This window comes from Anarrhichthys ocellatus, unplaced genomic scaffold (genome assembly GCF_004355925.1).
Source record: "Anarrhichthys ocellatus isolate YVR2014 unplaced genomic scaffold, GSC_Weel_1.0 scaffold17, whole genome shotgun sequence".
NCBI lineage: Eukaryota > Metazoa > Chordata > Actinopteri > Perciformes > Anarhichadidae > Anarrhichthys > Anarrhichthys ocellatus.
In genome coordinates, this window is record NW_022280047.1 from 5,307,951 (window position 1) to 5,321,917 (window position 13,967).

General features: G+C 41.0%; 2 protein-coding genes across 6 annotated transcripts in view; one reads left to right on the plus strand and one right to left on the minus strand.

Annotated features, from left to right (window-relative positions):
* Positions 1-3,953, minus strand: part of frmd3 (FERM domain containing 3) — a 53,446-nt gene extending 49,493 nt beyond the window's left edge. For all 4 annotated transcript variants that reach the window (XM_031856193.1, XM_031856191.1, XM_031856192.1 and 1 more), the window contains exon 1: positions 3,470-3,953. In XM_031856193.1, coding sequence (XP_031712053.1) covers positions 3,470-3,574 — 105 coding nt within the window. In that variant the 5' untranslated portion in view covers positions 3,575-3,953. The remainder of the gene's footprint in view (positions 1-3,469) is intronic.
* A 4,396-nt stretch (positions 3,954-8,349) lies between these two features.
* Positions 8,350-12,824, plus strand: LOC116388582 (probable gluconokinase). Of its 2 annotated transcripts, XM_031856591.1 has the most exons (6): positions 8,350-8,717; positions 8,853-8,907; positions 9,318-9,348; positions 9,439-9,525; positions 11,169-11,212; positions 11,758-12,824. In XM_031856591.1, exons 2-6 carry the CDS (start codon positions 8,870-8,872, stop codon positions 12,119-12,121), a joined length of 564 nt encoding a protein of 187 aa, XP_031712451.1. In that variant the 5' UTR covers positions 8,350-8,717; positions 8,853-8,869; the 3' UTR covers positions 12,122-12,824. The 2 variants fall into 2 exon arrangements, with proteins under 2 accessions (XP_031712451.1, XP_031712452.1); XM_031856592.1 differs by lacking the exon at positions 8,350-8,717 and having other exon boundaries at positions 8,727-8,907.
* The last annotated feature ends 1,143 nt before the right edge of the window (positions 12,825-13,967 follow it).

The following is a 13,967-nucleotide window of genomic DNA, read 5'->3' on the forward strand; positions in this document are numbered from 1 at the left end:
TTTAGCATTACCTCTGAACATGAGAGCAGCAGGCTGGACACGTTCAACCCCGCAGGCTGTAGACACACATACACACACACACACACACACGTCCTTTCTACCTGCCTTATATTCTGCTGTCAAGCTATTCTCAGAGTCACAGTAAACAACTTAAAAATAATTATGCTCCGCCTGCTGTAGGCTGTCGCCGTGTGTCGAGACCCAGAACATGAAATATTTTCAAAAACAAAGATATGCATCTCAACGTCTGTTTATTGATAGTGAAAACACATCCAGCTCTCCCTGATGCACACATATGTGCAATATGTGTTCAGCATCATCATACTTTACTTTTAAAATCATTTTTCCTATTGCTTCTTTAAGTCTTTTGGAAAAATTGGTTTGAAAAATGAGGTTGACATGAAAGAATACAAAACTTGTTTGAAAACCGATATTTAATATTTCCGCGTTAAAAGACTATATTTGCGACAAGATATTCTGTAAAGATGATTCTAATGTTATGTTCTGTGTTTATAATTAATTTTTCTCTTGCCGTTTTTGTTTCAACTAAGAGTAATGATATGTGTAGATAAAGGATGTTGATAATGTTGTTCTGTATAGTTGGTATCTCTGGCAATTTCTCAGTGATGAATTGCATAAAAGGAAACAGCCACAGATCACCCTGATTATGTCACGGTAACGTTTGGACGGTAAAGCACAGTGTGCTGGAGAAGATTTGCATGGCATGTTCTAATTTTGCATTATTTTTCTACATTGCAGTAATGAGACATGAGTGACCATTCTGGCCATAAATCTTCATTCATTTTTTAGGCAAAATGGCATAGTTTCTTGCCTTAAAAATATTCACACTTATTGTTTGTTTCTTTTCAAGATATTTTAAAGTCTTCATTTAATCCATGCAGAGCCATTCCCCCACGGAGACCTCTCTCCTGATGCCTTAGAGAGGAAAGATAAAGGAAACAAGGGCATCGACAACTCACTTCAAGCAAACTAATAAGTTCTGACTTCTTTGTTCACATGCACACTTAAAGAACAATCTTATCACATTATCTTTATGATTGAAATCAATCTAGTGTTGTCTTTGGCATTTTATCCTGACCTACATATTCAGCACAGTGGAGAGAAGCAGCCCCAGACAAAATAAGAAAGACAGACGGGGATAACGCAGAGTGAAAAAAAACAAGCAAAGTAAAGAGATGGAAGTCTCCGCAGAGTGGAAAGAGGAGAAGGGACGTTGTTGAGTAGCAGAAGTGTAACATGAGGAGCACAGGCTGTCATGAAATATGTAGGAAGGAGCGGCTCAGCACCGGAACACAAAGCCATTAAAGAAAGCCCTGGAAAAGGCAGTCAGCTAGAAACATAAATGTCCACTTCTTTATCACGCACACACAGACACACGGCTAAAAAGAACTACACACTTCCACAATCTCTTGCATCTCTTGGTGAAGAGCCAGGACTCTGATGTTCTCAGACGTGTACACAGACTTTAACACACTTTTGTGCTCTGAGAGACATACAAGCACGCAGGTTTACAGGCATGTGAGGGCTGCAACACGAAGAAACAAGACGCAACCTCTCGCTGCCGCTGCCTCTCCCTCCTTCTCTCGCGGTGCACTTTATTGTTTTTTGTAAATCATTGATTGGCTACATGTAGGAGACCAGCGAGACAGTTAGTTCGACACACAGAGTGTTTTCGGTGTTTCAGGGTCGGACAACAGGGCATGAGGCAGCTTACAACCTTTTCTGCAGGTGGCTCAGTATGAGACGAGCTGCGTTCACTCTCTGCGCTCTCAACTCTCTTCAACTCACTGGGTTGTCAACAAGCTAAGAATTTGGTGCAATGCCGAAGACGGAATGTAGTTTAATAGAATAGCATAGTGTCAATATGCTGTTTAGCGTTGCACACATTTTTATGCACTGTTCTTTATTGAACACCTATGAGCTTTATAACCATACGTCATATGTTGGCAGGTTTACAGGGTTTTACTTTTATCTCTCTGGCAGCAGCTGCAGCTCAGGCCTGGAGGGGCCCAGGAGCCACACAGGATCTAATTTGTTTGGGGAAACACGGGGAAACTTGTGTTTTCCTTTGTTCAGGCAGCCCAAAAGGTTCAATATTAGAACACAAATGGGAATAGTTAAAGCCTGCTGTCAGGTTTCATGTCGTCAGTTTTAGATGGTTGGGCTGAAGTTTTAAGGTGGCGGTTTGTGCATCAGCTCCTTGTTGACTTCAGTCTATCCTGCATTACAAATCCAAATCTGGTCAGAAACACTGATTGACAGTTAATGCAACCATCTAAGGCGGGCTACATTTTCAGAAAACCACATGTTCAGGGCTGCAGCTCTGGATGGTACCAACTCAACTCTTTTGCTCAAAGTGAGACACCTTGAGTAGAACTTTAGCAGATGGCAGATCATGATCTTGTAAAGTCATTGGGCACACCTTCATCCATCTGCTGACTATATCACGTTTTTAATATCCTGATGACATGATGTCATGGGTGACACATTGAGCCAGAAATGAAAAGGCAGGTAATGAATAGAATCATCCTTTTTGTTGGTGTGGTTCCTCTGTATTCAATAAAGGTAAAGGACTGTGACTACCTCTCTCATTTTGAAAGAAAGTATAGATTGTACATGGGTTGCAGATGTCCTCTGTTCCACGTATAGTCTCAGTCTCAAAGGCTGATAAACGATTTGAACCTGATAATTCCAATTTAAGGCTCAGATTTCTGAAACAGATGAGTTTGTTTTCTGAGAAGTTGAGAGTTAATTATTGTCAATAACAACCCTGTGTTTCCAAATAGTCTACCTTTCAAGAATTTATAAGAATAGCAGTTGCTAATCGGCTGAGTGCTATACAGGAGGCAGGGCCACTTGAAGCCAGCTGGCCGGAAACGACATTACAACAGACGTTAAAACACACAAGTAAGCTCAACTGTCTACCCCCCCCCCCCCTCTCTTCTCTATCGCTCACACACACACACACACACACACACATAGCTTCACACAACTGATTATTACAGTAAATATGCCAAACAGCAGTCATCTATGCCCCCATCATCATCATCATCACTATCATCACCACCACACCCATCAGCTCCATCATTTTCTCTGCCATGATGAATCAAACTTCATCCCAACTTCTCTCCATGTGGGTCACATCAACACACATGCACGGATCACTTGTGGGTATGGCTTCTTTTTTTTCTCTCTACTGCATACCTCATATAGAAGGTATGGAGCAAACAGCATGCGCCCTCTCCAGTAAATCACAGCAGCATGGAAACTATAGAGGCACAATGCCCGTTCAAAACGACGTAATAAGTGATAATAAAATTGAATTGAACTACTCTCGCCTTACAGCGAGAGTAGTTCAATTCACGCATAGAATTTATTTACTGCGTCCACGTGACATTTGCAATAATCAAAGAGGGCAATACATGAGATGGATAAGGCTTTCGTCTACCTGAATGCTGCAGGAGATTTCGGTGTCGTCCAGTAACCGGATCGTGCAGAGGACCTCCTGGTCCAAGGAGCGGATGCTTGGGCTGCGAAACCGGAGCATTTTCATCCTTCTGTCGGTTCTGTTTCAGCTCCTCATGTCAGCGGATCCACGGGCAGACCAGATACGCACATACGTAGACAAACATACATAAACGGAGGGCTCAGGCATACGCACGAATTGCATACATGTATGCGCCTCTCAGTCGGGTCTTGTCACCCCTTGTGACGCCCTTGTGAATTAATGGGTGGATGGAAAGAGGGATGGATAAATAAGAGAATGGATGGATGCAACAGAGCAAGAGGGAGGAGAGCTTGCACCCGTCTCCTGCCTGCCCACTGGTGGATCTCTCTCTCTCTCTCTCTCTCTCTCTCTCTCTGTGTCTCCAACTCTCTCCCTTCCTGTCTACTGCGGTCAGGTTAGCAGACACTCGGATCTCCGTGGTCAACCCAGCAGACACTTAAATTTTAGTGCGCCTATATGCTGAAATTAACGGTAAACGCATTCAAACGGCACAGATCGGGAGCGAGCAAAGGATTTTGCAAAGTTAGCGGAAAGATTAACGGGAGACAACATCCGGTTTTCAAAATAAGATATCACTTTAGATTAATAGTAGACGTCAGATTGCCACATAAGGACAGTCAGTACATTCTGATGTAGCATTTCAAAATTAAAGCTCTTCAAAATCTCATGCATGAGCTAACTTCCTTATAATTTCAGATTAGATTTAAAAGGAAATGTTCTATAGTTACAAGCTAATTTCTATTCAGAATAATAGCAGACATCAGAGTGTAGCACAGAGAATAATAGGACATTCTGATGTAGCATTTAAAAAGTAAAGCCTATTGAAATCTCATTCATAAAACAACTTCCTTCTAATGTCAGATTAGATTTGAAAAGAAATGGTCCATCGTTACAAATTAATTTAACCACACGTTAATAGCAGACCACCTCAAGGTGTCACTCAGAGAGAACAAGGACATACTGATGTAGCATTAACAAAATAAAGCCCTTAAAAATCTCATTAATGAGCTAACTTCAAATCACATTCATGAGACAATTTGTCTAATTTCAGATTAGATTTTAGAAGAAATGGTGAATAGTTACAAAATAATTTCACCACAGGTTAATTATCTTTCCCAACAACCCTCAAATCAAAGAATAAAGACACTTCATCCAAAATTTAGTTGTATTTTCCCTTTAACTCACGATATGCAGGTAATATGTTTTATACTTAATGTAAATAAAATAAATGTAATGCTATTTCCACATAATGACATTTGTATGTACGCTTAATTGACATCTTATTATGGAAACCAGATGTTGTCTCACATAAATCTTTCACGTTTAGTTGACATCTTATTTTGAAAGCCAGATGTTTTCTCACGTTAATCCCTCCGCTAACTTTGCAAAATCCTTCGCTCGCTCCCGATCTGTTCCGTTTGAATGCGTTTACCGTGAATTTCAGCATATAGGTGCACTAAAATTCAAGTGTTTGCTGAGTTGACCACGGAGATCTGAGTGTCTGCTGAGGTCACTGCGGTCCCTGTCTCTATGTCCGTCTCTTTCCACACATTATAATTATGATCCCACCTGTGTGGTGTCAGATTGGCATCTGGTGAATGTAAATCACCCGCCCTGTGGATTATTTATTTATTCACTCGCGGATTTTATGAACTATGGACACAAAAATGTTGTTTATTACATGATCTACAAATTAAAAATTTCATATACACAAATATTAATAATTAAAAATAATTTTTGGTATTCACAAATGCGTGTTCCAATCTAATACCAAAGCGATTTGAACACTTGTAAAACAGTTATGCAAATGCACAAATTAAACTTCACCGATCTGATAAATCCCCTTCGAAAAGCTTACACATGTCTAAAATATGTGTGACATTTAAATTTATGGATTTCTAGATCGCCTGATACGGATCAGGTTACATTTGCGTAAAGTTTAAAGACTATTTTCACGGTGTGTGGCTCCACGCATATTCGTTTAAGGGTAATTAAAACAAGTGATGCTATTGGTGAAATCATTTTAAAATGTACACATTCCTAGGCTAGGAGCATATAAAAGGTAAATTACTTTTTGATTTTGAGAAAAAATATTGAAGGTGTTTAAAAAAAATGCACACAGCTGCAGTCAAACCTCATTTTAACTGTGAGGTTATATTTTATTTTCAGCAATGATGAAGTCAACTGTAACCGTAGACTGCATGGCTGCAACGTATACTGAACGGGACGCTGTCTCTTTAAAAGTGCAAACGTAGCCGGCGTGCCTGCTGCGTCCTCACGTGCTTTGGCAAAGCAAGGAGCCGCTGTCAGGAAGTAGTATATATTACTCACCTGCTCCTCCTGACGTAGACCTTAAGGTTAGGCTCGTTCGAGTTGAACTGCGCCTCGCCTGGAAAGCAGACGAGAGCAGGCGGACGTAGAAAGGGGCGTTGACAAAGAACTGCGTTCAAGTCGGACCGTTTTCAGCCGCCTGCTTCTTCTTCTTCTTCTTCTTTCTTTTGCTTTTTTTGGCGGTAGAAAAAATAAAATAATAAAATAGAAAAAATTAATAATAATACATTTCTTTCTCAAATTCTATTCATTAGTGTTGTTGACTCTAAATATTCCATAAAAAGTTTCCAACATTTGTCACTAAAGCTTTCCTCTCCAATCTCTCTTAGACCTTTTTTCAAAACTTCTCTCGCTGACTCGTACCTCTGACAGGACAATAAAACATGGTCCACGGTTTCTTCTTCTCCACAAAATTTACACTTTCCATTATTATGCTTTCTAATAACATCAAGGGAACTGTTCAGACCAGTATGGCCATTCCTTAGTCTTGTCATAAGCATCTCCTCTTTTCTAGTTCGTCCATTAGATCCTGCACTCCCAACCAATGGTTTATTTTTAAACAGATATCTTCCTTTACTCCCTTTATTACATTCGTTCTGACATATCTTTTTAATTTGTCCCCATTTGTCTGACTTACTTATATTTACATTAACGTTATTTTTCCCACTCTTCAAAGCCCTTTTTGCTGCTTTATCTGTCTTCTCATTGCCATCGACTCCAACATGGACCCGCACTAAATGAACCGCTATCCGCATTTGATGGATTCTTAAAAATGATTGTAGAATTTCAAACAGTAAATCCTCTCTGCTTCTGGAGTGGCAACATGTCAAACTCGTGAGCACTGCACATGAGTCTGATGCACACACCACTCTCTCTGGCCTGACGTCCTCTACCCACTGTAAGGCAATAACTATATGGCCATCATCTCACATGTAAACACAGATACATCATCACTGAGTCTCTTCCCACACTCCAAATGGAATTCTGGGATTACTGCTGCTGCTGCTATTCTACCAGTTTTAGGGTCTTTAGATCCATAAATCTGTATTTAATTGTGGTAACTGATGTATGACTTGAAGATCTTACAGTTTCCCCAACGTTCATCTCTCATCAGTTCAAGGAGGCCAAGATCAATTCCAGGCTGTGGCAGTAACCAAAGAGGAACAGCTGGACCACAGCTGGAGAATAACTCCTAAAACCTAATTCACTAGCCTTCTTCTGAACAACCCAACCAAAGCTCTTTGTTGGCCTGTTGTCATGTTCCCAGCATTGCTCAATTGCACTTATTGTTGGATGGTTGTTATGTCCTTGTAAACTGACCCAATATGTCATCATGATCTGGATTCTTCTCAACTCCAACGGCATTTCCCCCATTTCTACCTGCAATGCCAGCACAGATGTTGTTTTAAAGACCCCACTACATATTCTTGACACTTGTATTACATCCAGTTTTCCCAACAAGGTTTTAGATGCCGACCTATATTCCACACAGCCATAGTCTAAAACTGATCTTGGCTAAGTGGAGCGCAGGGCCGTCCTTCAATCAGAGGAGCGGCGGTTCGATCCCTGACTCCGCTAGGAGCATGTCGATGTGTCCTTGAGCAAGACAACCCCAAAATTGCTGGTCTTTAAGTTTGGATGTCTTTTTATATATTTAACTATGTTATTATTATAATTGAGGATATAAGATTGGGCATATTTTAGTTTTTGGATGTCATATTTATTTAAACATTTATATAAATAAATATATGTAAAGATAGCGTCATTTCTAAATCATACAACCGTAAATTTAAGAAATTTAAAAACTGAACCAACAGTCCAAACATCACAGCGACATAAACAGGCTCCACACGGAGGAAAAGCAACGCTGCAAGTTTCCATCAGTGACAATTGTGCTTTTCTTTTAATATGTTTTGTGATGCTTCACAATCATTAATCGATGCATATTCCAGTGCTCTGACTGAAAACATGTTGACATCAAGTAGGATGTAGGCTTTCTCAATAAATATCTTTATTTACAGATGCTAAATAAATAACCTTATATATTATTGTTATTGCACAAAATGAGACTAATAGCCAACAATCTAGCATTAAGTATTACAATTAGACAGAAAATTAGGATTTAAATTTTTTTTATACTATATTTATCCTGTTAATTAAGGATAAATTTGTCTCTGCATTTGACCCATCCCTATATATGGGGAGCAGTGGGCTGTCTTTGACATGCGACACGTCAAAGGACAAGGTTCGAACAAACAACCTTGTGGTCACCACCCTCTTAACCCAGTGAGTCACGGTTGCCCACCTTTTACAATAAAGAAAATCTAAGAGCCAATCAGCTCTTTGATCCGAAGACAGCAAGAAGTTTCCCATCATGCCCTGGGGTCACGCAGTCAGTGGAGAGCAACTGCAGCGCCTGGCTCTAAAATCTGCGGCCACCCCGCTCTCGTGAGGTTATCGTTACCCACGTGATCATGACGTCAGCGCAAGTCCCATCATGCGCTGGGGTCATGCAGTCGGTGGAGAGCAATTCTGCATAGCCTGGCTCTAAAATCTGCGGCCGCCTCGCTCACGCGAGATCATCGTTACGCACGTTTTCATGACGTCAGAGCAAGTCGGACGCAAATCTACCCAGCATGCATTGTGCGCCGATCGCCGGTGATCGATTCTGCGCACGCCTGGCTTAAGTCGAACGAGCCTAATAGTTTTGCATCGGTAACGTGCAGTATGTAAGTTGTTATTGTTTTAATACTAGTGAAATGTGCTAAGTGGTAGGCCACACCCTTGCAGGGGTTTCGTATTAATTAAAGGCTGTTACTACCTGACGTTACGGAAGCCCCGCCAGTTCATTTTAACGGTAGGTTACATCACAGGTGCGCTTATATTATTGCTCCATGTTTCTATGGTGGAGATGTTCGCATGTGTAGATTTGTCGACCATGCCGAGTTGCAAGTTCATGCAAACAGTTATAAAGGGATTGTTCTGCCTTCAGGGGTGTGAAGACCCACGATGATCTACATCATTATGGGAGTCTCGGGCTGCGGAAAGTATGTATAGCCTACTGTCTGTTGATCTATGTAGGGAAGCCTTACAAGCCTCCATAAGAAGCCCATTGACTAAAGAGCATATTTGAGTTTATTGAGTCACATGGGAAAAAAGATGTGTAAATGCTTTGGGTGAAATAGTTTCCTAAAGCCCAGGGTGATGGCCTCAATTTACTTGTTTTATCCGCCAAATATCCAAAAAACTAAGATATTCAAGTCAGTATAACATTGTAGAATATCAATATAATTGCTGATTCATTTTCACTCACCGATTAATCAGTTCACCCGCAAATGATTTAAGCTCTTAACTACAGCAAATCTGTGTCAGTAAAGCGTTGGCTTTAAGCAGTAGATCAGGTGTTATTGCGCTGTGTCAAATGTGTCTGTTATTTCTTCCCCCTTTTCTTATACAGAAGCGCCTTAGGTGCCTTCCTGTCAGAAAAGGTAAATTGACCCATGCATAAACACACCTCCATAATGTATCTGCACACAGTATGACTTAACTGCATATATGTGTTTGTATGCACCCATCAGCTGGGCTGGCCCCTGTACGAAGGGGATCACTTCCACCCACAGGGGAACATTCAGAAGATGGCTCGTGGTGAACCACTCACAGAACAGGTGTGTGTGTGTGTGTGTGTGTGTGTGTGTGTGTGTGTGTGTGTGTGTGTGTCTTGTCAGCTCTAATCGAATGTCAGTCATTTACAGTGTGAGCCATTTCTCTTCTGTCATTAGTAAATCATTGTCTCAGACTCGCAGCCACAGATAACTCACTCAACAAGTGGCCGGAGAAGGCTTCACTTTGTTCAATATTTATCTTTTTTTCCTGTCCATGCTGACCTTCAAAATAAAGGTAGACCTCCAAACAATTGACTGGCTGCCTACCAATGTTGAATCTAAAAGCTTACACAGGCAGAGCAACCCCCGCCAACATTTGGCAGCAGTTTGCTGGTAGCGGTGTTCGGTGGCTAATGATAACCTCCCACTTAGAAATCTGCTTTGATTGTCAGGTAGAAGTACCCCGGGACCTGCTCTGTCCAATGTTTTAAAAATACTCAACAGTTGGCAGTTTGAGAATGATTGTAAATGTGCGATTACTGTTAGGCTGCAGCAAAAATATGTGTCTTTCATGCTAGTATTAGAGTTGGCAGGTTGAGCTTGGCATCACCGACCGGGACATGAGAGGATTTGATTCCTCTCATTCGAGTTCAGCTCTTCATATTAAAAGGCACATCAGTGTGAAATACTTGTTACTCCAGATCAGTTGTTACCAAGTTAGGATTGATTCTATTTCTGATTGCTGTGTAATCAAAGATGCGTTAGTGCTGCCACATCTGTCTGATCTCGGTTTGATTCCCTGATTGGTTCTTTTAAAGACTTTTTGACTTAAGTCCATTACACAGAAAATGTTGGCGGTGAGTTCTGACTTTGAATAGTAAGATCCACTCCAAACACTTCTCCACAGCTTTTGCTGCATTTCTGTGTCGTCAGTATTTGTTTTTTCTAATTTATGTTTTTTATATCTGAATGTTTTTTCAGAGGAGCAATGTCTTCATATAGTTTAAAATATGTTTGGTAATCTGTCCCGTGATGTTTCTCTGGTGGACAATGCTGTGATAAACGCCAGAATTAGTGTTGACGTCCTCAAACCGTCAGTCAGCGCCTTCTCGTGCTTCCTTCCGTAGAGTAAATAATATGATTTATTTTCCGTCTTTAAAGCGGCTACAATCATTATTTTTGTGCTGACAACGTATCAAATGACGACGGTAAAGGGGTTGCTCGTAGTGATAAACCGACAGAGAATAAACAGCTGATTCTGCAGCTCCCCTCAGCTTTACGGTGCTTTAGCTCTCGCTGCTCTTAGCGTTGTTGGCGGCCGCAAACCGACAGGACGCTGTACTCAACACCACGGCAGACAGATACAGTTCAACTGAACAGAGTTGAGTATTTAGCAGCTCAAGAGTCGCATATTTCCATCAGAAGTTGGTAGAGACTGAAAACAGAGCTAAAAGAAGAGTGAATATTGGAATTGCATTCAAGGCCATAAACACGGCTCCAAATGAATGTTGCTCTGCAAATGCTGGATGTGTAAACAGAAATCTTACAAATTAAAAAAAACAACAAAAAAAAAAACAAAACATCATCACAAAGATTAAAAAAATTTCTTAACAAGTACAACTGCTGCTGTAGATAATGATGAAATAAATATACAACATGCTGTTGATAACAAAATATAAAACAGTTGTGTTGTTGTTTTTCTTCAGGACAGATTGCCGTGGCTTCTCAAACTACATGACGTCATTGAGAGGTAAAAGCAAACAGATCTTTCATACACGCAGACTATTTATCATGCACACGCACTCTCACGTGAACATTTTGTATCGCAGACGCAACACACTTTTGAAATGACAGAAATGGAGAAGATGGTGTGTGTTTTAGAGGGTGAGAGAGAGCTGAAGAGCCGAGCAGTGAGGTAAGGATATATGCAATCGTGGAAAAAAAGATCAAAACTATCAAAGATGGTTTTGAAAATTGAGGCGAGGAAAGGGAGCTTGGGAGAGTAAAAACAGATTAACTGAGCGAGAGTGTAGAGGAGAGCTGAGAAGTATGCCATCGCTCTCTTAAAACGACTGCGGCGACATCAAAGGATCTTTTCCTACTCTTCCACACTCAGTCAGCCTTTATCCGCTCATCCCTGTATCCCTTCTTTTCTCTCTTCACCTCCTTCCCTGTAGCTGTTTGTGAACAGAGTTCTCCTTTTTCATGTCTACACAACATTACGGTGTTCAGTTCAGCAGTTATTACTAATTCTGCCCTCGCTAACTATTTGCACTTTGTGTCTTCCCATCCCAGAGGACGGTGTTCCCGCTCTGACGCTCTTGTGGCGTGCTCCGCTTTGAAACGCCTGTACAGACAGATTCTGCTCTATGGCTCCAAAGCCCTGGACTCCTCCTCCGGTCCAGACCACAATATCCTGCCTCCAACCCCTCCCGATGTCTTTTTTCTCTTCCTACACGGCGACTACGATCTTATTCAGCAGAGGATGGTGGCCCGGAGGGGACACTACATGAAAGCAGACCTGCTGCGTTCACAGTTTGATGTTTTAGAGCCTCCATCGGATGAAGAGAACGTGTTGCCTTTGGCGATCAGCAGGAGCGTCACTGACATGGCCGTGGAGGTCCAGACGCACATCGTTCGCCTCAAGTCGCCAACATAAACCACAGTCCATATCTAGTTCACGTCTTAGAATAAAGCACCGTTTCAGTTGTGGTGCAAAGCCACAGAGAAGCTTGTGCAGTAGCGGGAGTTTTGATTTTATCTTCCGATTAGCGCTTCAGGAGAGAATCTTTATGATCCTGTGGTGAAAGTGCCATTCCACTATATTCTTGCTGCAGTGTTGCAAAGGTTTGAATTAGGACTATGTGTTATTTTGGTGCAAATGAGATATAAACCTCCAATAGTATGCCACACAGAAAAAGCCTACAAGTTCACACCAGCAGTTAAATGTAACGTGGATAATAACTCTTTTTGAACATGTAGTCATTTGTTTACTTTTATTTTTGACTGCATAGACGGCATGTTATGATGGACCAATGCCTTCAGCACATTTTGTCTTACAAAAGAACAACAAAGGCTTTTTAAAATGTTTTGCACAGAAAATTGACCTAACTATGAAAAAAAAAAAAAAAGGATTTTACCAATTGGATCATATTTTCTTGTATTTTTCGTAGTCACTGTATTGTGTTGATTCAGTACGGGACGATGGAATTTCAATAAACTGATAATGGTTTTGTATTTCCTCAAGTTTTTGAATCCCATGTTTAATATTTAATTGTACCTATTAATTTAGACTAATTGCTTCAGCTCTATAGGGAACTCATTTACATTTCAGAAAAGAACGCTTTTCTTAATTCCTGAAAGTTCAGTTTGCTTTAGAGTCTAGAGGACACAATTAGCTTCAGAATCCAAGACAACAGAATCCAAGACCCGTGGAAACACACATGCAATGTTTCTACAGCTATCTATAATGATTTAACACTTTCTTGACTAATTTAATACAATTTTATTGTTCCACATGACTCAAGATGATCCATCTGGTCCCCCCTTCAGCCTTACAGGTTTCTCTCGTCTGCGCAATCGATTTTAAAAAAATCTAAGCGGCTTTGCTGAAGTTTCTGACACTTAAACATCAGCAAATGGATAAGTTTAGTTGCAAATGACTGCAAATCCATGTTTTTGTATCATTTCATCAGTCGAAACAGCTCTCATGCGCTGACACCACATGCCAAATGCACAAACGCATCTTAAAGTGCAATCTTCAGACTGAATACGATGCAGTAGAAGGATTAAAGGTTTAGTTTTAACTAACTGCTACACACTTGTGTGAGGGAGGTCTAGCTCTGACAATAGCTTGGTACCATACTAAAGGTCAGATCAGGTCCCGGCTTCATGATTCCCATTTCATGATCTATGAGCCTCTTCAGAAGACACACACCCATATGTGACCATGACCTCGACACCCCAACACACACACACACACACACACACACACACACACACACACACACACACACACACACACACACACACACACACACACACACACACACACAGCACTGTCGAGCTGTTTTTGTGGTGCGACTCATCTGCAAACCTCAACCCGAATATTTTAGGAGCTTCTAATCCAGAAAAAACCCTTTGGCTACTCTCATATCTCACACATCCAGATGAACGGGCACACACTGCAGCACACAGACATCATTAGAGATTAAACCCCCCTTCAGTCTGGCAGCAACAGAGAAACACACACAGGTTGTCAAAGGGATCATATTCACACATATCTCATGTCGGAGTAAGTGTCGCGTGTGTCAGTTAATCCACTCGGTCTCTTAAGAGTGAGGACACAAAAGCAGGGATGCAAAACAGGGCGCAACCCTCTCAGACAATCACACACACATTTAATATTAGTTTAAATACATAAATATAGAAGTTTTAGCCAGCTGGTATGTCATGTTTGAGCTAAATATAGAGACAGATTTCAGGGACGTGACTTACATTACATG